Source organism: Mustelus asterias, chromosome 27 (assembly GCF_964213995.1).
Source record: "Mustelus asterias chromosome 27, sMusAst1.hap1.1, whole genome shotgun sequence".
In the NCBI taxonomy this organism is placed as follows: Eukaryota; Metazoa; Chordata; class Chondrichthyes; order Carcharhiniformes; family Triakidae; genus Mustelus; species Mustelus asterias.
The window spans coordinates 24,577,482-24,589,885 of NC_135827.1; the positions used below are offsets into that span (position 1 = coordinate 24,577,482).

The 12,404-nt window shown below is 40.2% G+C and overlaps 1 protein-coding gene across 2 annotated transcripts in view; it reads right to left on the minus strand.

Annotated features, from left to right (window-relative positions):
* Positions 1 to 3,919: 3,919 nt before the first annotated feature.
* Positions 3,920 to 12,404, minus strand: part of LOC144479869 (zinc finger and BTB domain-containing protein 44-like) — a 41,922-nt gene continuing 33,437 nt past the window's right edge. For both annotated transcript variants that reach the window (XM_078198887.1, XM_078198888.1), the window contains exon 6: positions 3,920 to 7,385. In XM_078198887.1, the coding sequence (XP_078055013.1) occupies positions 7,079 to 7,385 (307 nt within the window). In that variant the 3' untranslated portion in view covers positions 3,920 to 7,078. The remainder of the gene's footprint in view (positions 7,386 to 12,404) is intronic.

A 12,404-nucleotide genomic window follows, 5' to 3' on the forward strand; every position in this document is an offset into this window, starting at 1 on the left:
ATCTTTCGGACTGTGGGAGGAAACCGGAGCACCCGGAAGAAACTCACGCAGACACGGGGAGAACGAGCAGACTCTGCATAGACAGTGACCCAAGCTGGGAATCGAACCCAGGTCCCTGGTGCTGTGAGGCAGCAGTGCTAACCACTGTGGAAAGTCTGTGTAGACATCGAGTCAAATGCACTCCTTCTGTCCTGTAACATTTCTGATTTGGTGCTATGAGGTTGAACAGATTTTGATGCCAGTAATGCAGCCGATCTGAAAAGTATACTTATTGCATTTCTGAATAAAATATAAATGTTAAAGTAATTATATACAAGCATCAGACAATTTTGAAACCTCATATAATATGATTATGTTGTTAGGTTACATAGGTACAGGGCATTGTTTAAGTTCTTGAGCATGTGTAAATGGGGGATAATTGGGGCACTGGATTGTGGGGAGAGAGCTGTAAGACTGAACAAAATCAATACTCTCTTAGTAAAGCTTTGTTTTGGTTTTGACCTCAACAACTGGCTCAGATCCTATTAATAATGATGGAAAGAGAACAAATGGAACCGATACCAAGAAAATTAGCAACTTTCTTACCTGTACCTCAGTGAGGAACAATGTGTCAGACTTCACCAAGAATGTTGTTACTGAACAAAGAACAAAGAACAATACAGCACAGGAACAGGCCCTTCGGCCCTCCAAGCCCGCGCCGCTCCCCGGTCCAGGATTGAATCCTGAATCCAGGATCCCCGCCCAATTTTCCAGCCTATCTACATACCAATATCCTATCCACCGAGCTGTCCCTCACAGCTACGATGCTTTGTTCATTACAAAATGTAATTTGCCACCTGCAGCTGCTACAGCTGCAGCCTCAGGGCAGTATGAGGATAGCACTGCCAATGGCTGTGAAGGTGCCTGCCTCCGTGAAATTGAGCACAGTGTCTTGTGAATAGGTGACATCTCTCTTCCTCTCGTACCAAGGCTTCCAGTGCAGCATCAGCCAATCCTGGAAGCCTGCTGTCTGCCAGTTGTGGCTTTCTTGTCTTTCTCACATAAAAAATCAGTTTTAGAAAGACTTCCAATACCTATTTCAGCCAAAAGCAGCTTCCTGTTAAAAGATGAAGGCTGGCTTTAAGTGGTGCAGGCTAGTCTGAACTCTTGCTAGCCGTTCATAATTTTGATAACCCTGTTCAAGCATGCAGCAACTGTGTGCCTAGTAGAGTGAAGCTACAGTTATATAAGTGAGCAGGAAGAACATTTGCGTGCCGTTGCATGAGATGCAGCAGTCGCAGGTTAATCAGTGATATGATGCCTGTTTTTGTTATCGAATTACCCAGCAAAAATATCTTGTCCCATTCAAATCTCTGCAAAGTATAATTTAGCCAATGTGTCTCTTGAATTGCCATTGCCATGAGCAATCTCTGCTTTCAACTGATTAAAATGTTGCTTTGCGAATATCATTCGGGGCCACCAAGTGTCAGAACTGAGCTTAATCATGGTCAGCCTACTCATCTGAAGACCATGCTAAATGCTCTTGGGTAGGAAGAAAACTATTATATTGCTTATTTACAACAAATTCTAATGACATAGAATCCTACAGTGCTATTCAGCCCATCGAGTCTGCACCGACCACAATCCCACCCAGGCCCTATCTCCATCACCCCATGCATTTACTCTGACACTAAAGGGGCAATTTAACATGGCCAATCCACCTAACCCACACATCTTTGGAATCTGGGAGGAAACCGGAGCACCCGGAGGAAACCCACGCAGACAAGAGGAGAATGTGCAAACTCCACACAGACAGTGACCCAAGCCAGGATTCAAACCTGGGACTATTTCAACTTATATACCAGTAAACTCTCAAATAGAAAGAAGCAAATATGCAGAACAAGTAGCTGACCAATACTTACAATTTCTATACCAAGAAAATAACTTGCTGTGCGCATTTTCCCATGTTAATAAATGAAAGAATGTGCAATATTTCCACTGGCAAGTACGGTTGATAATCAAAGGACAGATTTAAGGTAACTGATGAAAGAACTAGCAGATGAGTATTCCACCACTGTTGGCAGATTTGAAGTTTAAATATTTTCATCGAAGGCACACCATGTTCACAACCAACTTTGAATTTATAGCCATATAAAACAGAATTATATTTCTTTTCTGTTTTGCAATATGAATTAATTATATTTACAAGTACATCAAGTTCCTTGCTGTTACACAAGCTCCCAAAACTCATAGGGATCATGGGAGTGCAGGAGAGAGCAGGTAGAACCAAGTGAACTTGTACCAAATTATGAGCTGTCAAACAGTTTTGTGGTGGGCATCTAAACGTTTAAACTGAACCTTATTGAATGGTTCTGGAAAATTACAACTTGCACTCAATAATAGATTTTTAAAAAGACAGACATTTTAGGTCAGTGACCTTTAAACATTCGCTCTGTTTCACTCTGCAGATGCTTCCTAGCCTGCTGAGTGTCAGCACTTTTAATTTCAGATTTCCAGCACCCCCAGCATTTTGCTTTTGTATAGTTTAAAAATATTTAGTGGTAATTGCAAGCTTTTTCTGTATTTTATTGAAGGAGATCCCAAGCAGTTTGATGACTCTGCCTACCACCCCTCCCCAATCCATAAACCCTTGTTTTGTGTGCAAGATACTTTCAAACCTTTTGATTTAGTTGAGACAACCAATTAAAAGTTGAATGCAACTGTCACGTTTGCAGTGAGGTTTACCAGGCATTCAATGGCAAGGCGTAATTAGGAAGCAGTGATACAGAATAGTATTTCTCCAATTCACATTCGCAGACAAGAAATCCAGAATGGTATTAAATAACTTATTGATAATCTCTGAAAATACAAAGTGCACCATAATGAATAGATTCCTCAAGTGCATGCAAGTCAGTTCAACTGAAGTGGGTTTTTAAAAAAAAGCTTTAAAGTGAATGCAATGAGGGGAAAAAATGCAACAAAGCCTTTTAATTTATCAAAATGATGTAAAGTAAAATTAATAAAATGAGATAAATATTAACAATTGTACATTCAGTACACAATGCAGGAAACTTTGAAATGCTACATGTTTGATCTTCAGTTCATTTGAATTAGTTGTGAAAAACAATTACACTAATTTTCTGTAGTTACAGTTTACAGATCAATGTAATAAACTCAAGTACTGTTTAAAAAATGGACTCTGGAAAGAAGACATTTTCATTTTGGACAAAAACATGCACACCACAGTATGCAGTATATAATGGTAAAGAGTTTTATTTATAATTTCCACACAGATTATCAACTGCAGTATTATTTTATCAAACTTTATACAATGCTACTTGCCTCTTGTGACCGTATGAGCATGAAAATAGAATATGTGAACTTTTCCCTATATACACATACACACACACGTGCACACATGCACACGTGCACACACACAAACACACACACACATATACACCCACCCCACAACAGGATGAATACAGTAAAACCATAGCCAGAGCAGAAAGTTCTTTACATTTACAATTCAAACACATTGAAACTGACATATCTCACTTTCAATGTTGGCTATGTTTTAAAATACTAGCCTGCCATGGGGCCAAGCTGGTGAAAACCAGGTTTTCAAACCAAAAAATATCCAATTTACTGACAATCACACTATCAAAAATTCCATCTGAACCCTTTTGCTCAACAGGTTAGCATTATTTCCAAGTCATTAGACTATACAGTATGTACAAGTAGGTGACCACAACAGGGACACTGTAGGCTCAGCTTTATTAATGTCCTTGAAATAGTTTATGGCAGTGATGGGAATATGAGTTTAAGATCACCAAAATGTAGAGTGACAAAGTGCTGGGCTTTCCAAGAATGCAAAGTATATAAACACAATTTTAAAAATGCACATTTGAAGTACAGGACAAAGGAACTACTTCGGCATCTACTACTATAGATATGTTTAATTTCAACCATGCCCACGTAAACAAACTGGACAATTACTGTAGTATCATTGACTGTACCTACAATTTCGTTTTAAGTTTTGAATAGTGGTCAACATGTACAGTTGATTTAACCATTTACCCACTCTGGTAGAACAGAACCTTTTAGTAATGGAAAACAATTAAAAACATGATACCTTAATAAATGTAACAAGATAAGCAATGTTTCTTAAACATCCACTGTTGCTAATATTTTCCTGTTTAGGCATCTGTTTTGCTTATGTCTACAACGGCATTTCTTTATATGCAAATACTGTTTCTATTTAGATACAATGAAAATATTTCACAGCAAGGAAACGGTTTACCTTCCTTTCTTATGTTTGAACACTGTTCAGAAATTGATTAATGGGGATATTGGGCAAAAATTATCTTGTTCCCGAATGGCTGCATGCCTTAGCTAGAATTGGAAAACATGGTTAACTGTTTGGAAACAGTTACCTGTTGGAAAGCTGGACTGAAAGACTATTTCCTCGGGTGGATGGAGCTATTACAAGGGGGCATAACTATAGGGTTCGTGGTGGGAGATACTGGACGGATATCAGAGGTAGGTTCTTTACGCAGAGAGTGGTTGGGGTGTGGAATGGACTGCCTGCAGTGATAGTGGAGTCAGACACTTTAGAAACATTTAAGCGGTTATTGGATAGGCACATGGAGCACACCAGGATGATAGGGAGTGGGATAGCTTGATCTTGGTTTCAGATAAAGCTCGGCACAACATCGTGGGCCGAAGGGCCTGTTCTGTGCTGTACTGTTCTATGAGAAGTCAAATTAAACAGTGATATATTGAATTTTTTGTATTTTCAAATTAAGATAAAATTAAACTATTAGAGCTGCTATAATGCTAGTTACTCAGGTTTTACAATGGAAAAATCACTGCAGTGTGGCCATCCGCTAGAATTAACATGCATGTAGTTCAAAGCTGAATAACATAAGCTGAAGTTTTGATTCACGTGACAAATAGACCAAAAGTAAACCTAAGCAGCAAGATAGTGCTATTTGGAATTACTTAAACAATCTTCGGTTTTTATATTTAAGAATACCAGAGATGTTCATTAAAAACATCTCTGCAACTAATTAAGTTTTTTTTTGGGATGTTGAGCAGTTTGACAGTCATATAAACTACTACATTCCCAGAATGCAAGTCAACATGAAGAATGGGATACAGAATCCTTACCACCACATAACTAACCTGCCACAATTGGATAGTCCAAACATCTTGACACCAAAGGTGTTGAAACACCTAATTCTATGGGTGGATCAGTGTTACATTTATCCTCCTTGCATACAAAATTAACATGTTAAGAGGCTTTTCCACCTATGCTTCCAGCATAATTTCAACTTTAATTTCTTTACAAGGTTTTCTGGCTACCCAGACAAGAAATGGTCGGTATTGCTGGTAAGGTTAATATATAACTGGATATATTTATTTGAATAAAGCCCAAACCATCAATATTATCTGTGCTTTACTCTCAGGAGTGCTACTTCCTAAATATTTTGAATACCAAGACTACAGAAGTTACTAAAAATTAAAAAAAACATACATGCCTTAATCAATCACAGCATGCCTTCAGATTGTCAAAATATTACATGATCCTATGCACATATTAACAAATGAATCAACAATTGTAATTAATACCTTCAAAAAGGTGAACACTTCACAAAACAGCAAATTGTGTAGATTGTTTAAAAAAAATCTTTAACAGCTGTAGAAATCCAAGTCTGAACATTTAAGCTTAAAACCAGTTATCTGTTAGCACAAAAACTTCTGTTTTTAGAAAAGTTTGCAATAAACCACTGATTCAACAACAGCCAAGGCAAACAAGCTCCCTGAAAATACTCTTCACTAACGTGCCACCAACTGTGGTGTCAATGTTAACGCACATCCACAAGTACAAGAGACTAAAAAGTAGCTAAACACTTCTGAAGGGAATATGCATTCACCATTACTTCAGATTAATAGTAAAATATGCACTGGAAAAACATCTGAATATTTCCAGTTTTAAATCACGTAGCTGTAAAAAGGTCACACTTTGGTGGCACCAGGTCAGAGCCAAACATTTAATGGCTCCGAAACCAACTCCTAATGGAACCCTCAAGGCTCTTCACCCAGTTGGCCAGGAAACTAATCATACATTAGTTTTACACTCAACAGACATTAATTTATAACTGTGCTATGCTGAACGTAATCTTTTTTTTGTTCCGGAACTGGAAAAACAGCAACTGGAACACTGATCTCTTCAGCCAGGAATGTAATGATCAAATGGCTCTTCAAAAAGCCAGATTCCTGGCTGAAAGGTACTCATGGCTTTCAACAAATCTTCCCTTCCCCATCTCCCATCACTAAGTGGTACTTTAGACAAGTGACCAAAAACCATCTGATTGTACAGAAGAAAATATGGCACAATTTGGAGTGCACAAAAAGTAGCAGCTATTCAGGAATAGATATCCAGACTAGCATTTGTATTCACAATGCCAATTTAGAATTCTTATTGATAAAAAAGATTTGTATTATTGTACAAATGTATTTTTTTGCTGGAAAAGAAAATCCACTTTGATGGACATTTTGAAATTTCATACCCTGTGAACATCATTTCGTTGTACTAGAATATTCAACATAGCTGTCATAAAATTGTTTCAGGCAGATAATATTTATGTAATATTTAAACATTTGATATGTTTCCAGTGACTTGATGCAGATAAAATCAGAGATGAGTTTTTCTTGTCCACCAATGCAGCATTTCATACTTTGATCCTAATATGCATCCTTAGATGCTAATGAAAGGGAAAGTACTATTGGCAGCTTTACGAAGGCATAACGTAAAACATTTTTAGAAGGTACTATCCGCTGTATATTGTTCAAAAGCTGTACCATAGTTTCTTCCATCGTCTATGCCTGCTGTGTGAATTCAGAAATGTGTTGTTAAATGTGCTTGCAAGTAAGTGAAGGCCCGCTGACATGTCTGAAACCTTTGATGATTAAATAATGCAATCTTGACCTATTTTAAAATCATAGTTCGGAGTCTGGAAGAAAAGCTCCGAGAATCATCTGACCCAAGTCCAGGCACTTTCTCCAAAAGAATTGAAATTTAACTATCAGGGATAATTTAATTGTAAAGGATATGAGGTCCTTCCTCTGGAGAACCCCTCTTATGTAGATCTTCTCTTGCACCAAGGATTCCATTTACATCTGAACCATTTGTCTTCTGCTCCTCCATTATTTCGTCGTCCTTGTTCATAAGTCCAGCCAAGTGCCCAAGCGGAAATGCAGTGTCGCAGTTCTGTGTGGAGGACACTTGTGAAATAACTGGCATTTGCACTGCTGAATTGTTATCAAAACCATTGTCTCCGATATCATATTGACCAAGGGCCTCCTCTTGCTCCTGTTTCAGGTAGTCTGGCACGATGAAGTCACTGGAAAACAAGTAATAATAATATTTTATCCCAGATATTAAAGTAAAATTCAATCTTTATCACGAAATTTTACAAGTTTGTACATTCAGGTCAGAATTTATAAAACCACAGATTAAAAACAGCCAATACACAAATCATTATAAAACTATCTGTTGTTAATCCATGAGAACAGAAACGAACACCCTAAATGAATATGTATTAGACTTCTGAAATAAATTTAATAGCACTTTGTGTTTAATGCACAGCACCAACATCAGAATAACTTTACATCTCGATCACAAATTCTATAAAAGACTGAATGAATAGAAACTGGTGTGGCACATTGCTTGGTGCAACCTCTAGCTGAGCATCCCGAGACAATTTCCTGATAATGGTTTAATAAGACAGAAAAGTACAAAATCTGCTTTTAACTATTGATGATCTATGTCTTTGAAAATTCTATTTTACAGTACAGTTGACATTTCAATGACTCAAGTTGGAATCCCAAAATTTGATAAAATGCAACTATGATGTTCGGTCGTGGAGTGCTGTTGTTATTGGACTAATTATCCAGAGAATGAGAGTTAGCAGCTGGAAAGATTGAATTCGGTCAACAAATAAAAGAAACTGATAGCAGTGAAAGTGATAAGGCAACTACTGGATTGTCGTTAAAAGTCCATTTCATTCATTTTAGTGAAGGAAACCTACCACCCATACTGAGGCGAGCTAGTATGTGACTCCAGTCCCAAATCAACAGTGTCCCCTGAAGTGGTTTATCAAGCTACACAGTTATATCAAAATGGCAATCAGTGGTTCAAAAAGGTAGCCCACAGAGCAATCAGAGATGAGAATTAAGTGCAAGAAATGCCCATTTCACACAAATAAATAATTGTTAGAAGTATTGAATACAAATCTAAGTAGTGACAAGTCGGTACAAGGCATCAGCACAGCCATAACCTATGGCATGAAATGATAGTTTCCACAGTCCAGAAAAGCATACTCAGGCTTTGGAAGCAGTGCAAAAAAAAAAAATGCCTGGCTGAGACATCAGAGTGAAGTAGGGAAGTTGAAAAGACTGACGCTAAACAAAAGGAGGTTCAGAAATGTCACCCACGCCACCGTGAAACCCACTGGCGGGGGAGTTCACTGCTGGCAGGTCCGGAGAACCCAACTGCCGTAAACAGCTGGAGAATTCTGGCCAAGGTACCAGGATCTGAGAAACAGGCAGGTTTTCTCTCCAGATCTTATGGTATTTTGTCAAAAAGAAAACAGCCTGTTTCACTTCATCGTTTTGAAGAATGGGGTCCAGACGCGCTGGTGAAGCCCCGCTTCATTGAGATCAGGTCAGCACTTTTGAAGAGTTCCCCGATCAGACCAAGGGGCAAAGCGGCAATGCCCAAGGACCACTTTTTGGCACTGCCCACTGGGCATCGGGCAGTGCTATCGGGGTAGGACTTAATGGGGACGGGTCCTAATGGTGGTGGGGCCTCTGCAAGTTGGGGAGAGGGAGGGAAAGAGATCGGTAAGGGTGGGGCGGTCCTTCTGCCACTAAGCGCTCAGCAGTGACAGAGAGGGAGGCCAGCGGCTGGGGGGGGAATCAAGGTGGGTCCGGACATGTTCGGGGGGTCCAGCGATCAGGCCGTTTGGGGGGGCGGAAAGAGTCAGAGGATAAGGGTTAGCAGATTTAAAAACAGATGAGGAGAAACTACTTCTCTTGGAAAAGTTGTGAATCTGTGGAATTCACCACTCCAGAGTGCGGTGGGTACCAGGACATTGAGCAAATTTGTGGAGATAGACAGATTTTTAATTAGTAATGGGTTGAAGGGTTATGGAGAACAGGCCGGAAAGTGGAGGTGATGCCGGGATGAGATCAGCAATGATCGTATTGAAGCGAAGCAGGCTCAAGAGGCTGAATTGCCTACTAGTTCTACTGTCTCCACACCCACCTCCCTAAATTCTTCTCTTTCTCCCCAGCACACACGCCACCACCAATATTCACTGCTCCTCCAATCACAGACTGTTTCTCTTCCACATTTTCTGCTGATAAGTTCACTATTGAGCCTAACAACAGCAAACACAGGCCTGTGATTGGAGGACTAAGCTCCTTGCAGAATCTTCAAGTTCACTTACCCGTCTTTCCGGCATTTTAAACAGTGGCTCCGCGGGCCAGGATAGAGAGGCATGGTAGGCCGCATCTGGCCCGCGGGTTGGACAAGCCTGTTCTATAGACTTTCTGTGGAGTTTGTATTGGAACTTGCAGTGATTAGAAATCCATTTCATTACAGTGACCTGTGTGAACAGAGCAAGCAAGCAAGCAACAATGTAGCTCCACAACCACATTGAAGAGCCCCTAAAGTTTAAAGGTTATTTATTAGTGTCACAAATAGGCTTACATTAACTGTGCAATGAAGTTACTGTGAAAATCCGAGTAGCCACACAACGGTGCCTGTTCGGGTACACAAAGGGAGAATGTGTGCCCCACTTAAGGCATACAAAGTTTGAACTAGCAAGTGTAAATTAGGATATTTAATTCAATGCCAAATCATGCATAGAACCCAAAATAAGAGGGGGAAGGTTTAAAAGCTACCCTTTAATTCGCCAACAATAATTAAAATCAGAAGGAAGGCTGTTTCACACTTGAATATAATTTTGAATGCCAGAGGGTTTTTTTTACTTTAATCAAGTTTGCTCACACTGGAATGGACAAGTCAAACTTTTTTGGCAAGTTTAGTCGGTATTTATTACCCAGGTTCAGCAATCTCAAGCAATTTCAAGTGTTTAAATATTGAGTCCCTCAGCAAGAGACGGGTGCAGTGAAGTTTCTGAAGGAGCAAGGCAAATCAAACAACTTTGATTTCTGCATTTAACTGTGCATGTGTAGTTACAGGAGGCTGTTGCCCAATTTATTCTTCGATAATAGTGAGTGCTGATAGCCTCACTGTTATTTCTATTACAAAATCTGGGTGATTGTGTTTCAAAATATCACAAATCACCTGACTACAAACATGCACAGATAGTTTAGATTTTACACAGGAAGGCACTGGAAACCAATTGTATGGAAAAACAAAGAAAAATTGTTTCTGTGAAAGAATAGATGATTATGAATTTATTACACCAGCCAGATGAACCAGAGTCTGAAATTTGGGTACTTTCTAGTGTAACGTGCAGTGAATGCAAAACTTTTCACCATTTCAAACCCCTGTATTTTGGGGACAGAACAAACAACTGATGTCTTATGCTGTAACTTAGAGTTCAATGTGGCAAGTTCATTGTGCAGTTACAAAACTTAGCAAAGGGCCCTCTAAATTTTAAACTTATCTCCAACATAATTATGTTGCTGACAGTGATACTCAAAAGATTTGGTTCCTCTCAATAATCAATAAGTAACCCGTGCCACATTGTACACCATATTGTATCTGCGCAGACCATTAAGCTTTCTACAAATTAGCCTGCAATGAATATACATAAATCTATACGACTAACTACCATCATTATTTTAATTCAAACCCAACAATTCTTCTGCAAAATGGATCACATATATTTTTCTGCACATCATTTAATTCAATTCATGTTTCCTAGTTTGGGCTGTGTCTGTGCTTGAGAATACTTCAAGCTGATACTTGAACAGCCTCACCTATGCTCACCTTGCTCAAAGATTCTCAGCAAAGGGGCTGCTATGGAAAAGACACAATAGATTGCTAACAAGCCAGTGAAAAACCCAGTCAACAACATGAATGTTGAGTAGTGTTTCTTCGCGGCTGAGAGTAAATACTATACCAATATATGAATGTGTTTTAGTGCAAGCACTGCAGGTACAAAGAACAAAGAACAGTACAGCACAGGAAACAGGCCCTTCGGCCCTCCAAGCCTGTGCCGCTCCTTGGTCCAACTAGACCAATCGTTTGTATCCCTCCATTCCCAGGCTGCTCATGTGACTATCCAGGTAAGTCTTAAACGATGTCAGCGTGCCTGCCTCCACCACCCTACCTGGCAGCGCATTCCAGGCCCCCACCACCCTCCGTGTAAAAAACGTCCCCCTGGCATCTGAGTTATACTTCGCCCCTCTCAGCTTGAGCCCGTGACCCCTCGTGATCGTCACCTCCGGCCTGGGAAAAAGCTTCCCACTGTTCACCCTATCTATACCCTTCATAATCTTGTACACCTCTATTAGATCTCCCCTCATTCTCCGTCTTTCCAAGGAGAACAACCCCAGTCTACCCAATCTCTCCTCATAGCTAAGACCCTCCATACCAGGCAACATCCTGGTAAATCTTCTCTGCACTCTCTCTAACGCCTCCACGTCCTTCTGGTAGTGCGGCGACCAGAACTGGACGCAGTACTCCAAATGTGGCCTAACCAGCGTTCTATACAGCTGCATCATCAGACTCCAGCTTTTATACTCTATACCCCGTCCTATAAAGGCAAGCATACCATATGCCTTCTTCACCACCTTCTCCACCTGCGTTGCCACCTTCAAGGATTTGTGGACTTGCACACCAAGGTCCCTCTGTGTTTCTATACTCCCGATGACTCTGCCATTTATTGTATAACTCCTCCCTACATTATTTCTTCCAAAATGCATCACTTCGCATTTATCCGGATTAAACTCCATCTGCCACCTCTCCGCCCAATTTTCCAGCCTATCTATATCCTGCTGTATTGCCCGACAATGCTCTTCGCTATCCGCAAGTCCAGCCATCTTCGTGTCATCTGCAAACTCGCTGATTACACCAGTTACACCTTCTTCCAAATCATTTATATATATCACAAATAGCAGAGGCCCCAGTACAGAGCCCTGCGGAACACCACTGGTCACAGACCTCCAGCCGGAAAAAGACCCTTCGACCACTACCCTCTGTCTCCTATGGCCAAGCCAGTTCTCCACCCATCTAGCCACTTCTCCTTGTATCCCATGAGCCTTAACCTTCTTAACCAACCTGACATGTGGGACTTTGTCAAATGCCTTACTGAAATCCATATAGACGACATCCACGGCCCTTCCTTCATCAACCGTTTTTGTCACTTCCTCAAAAAACTCCA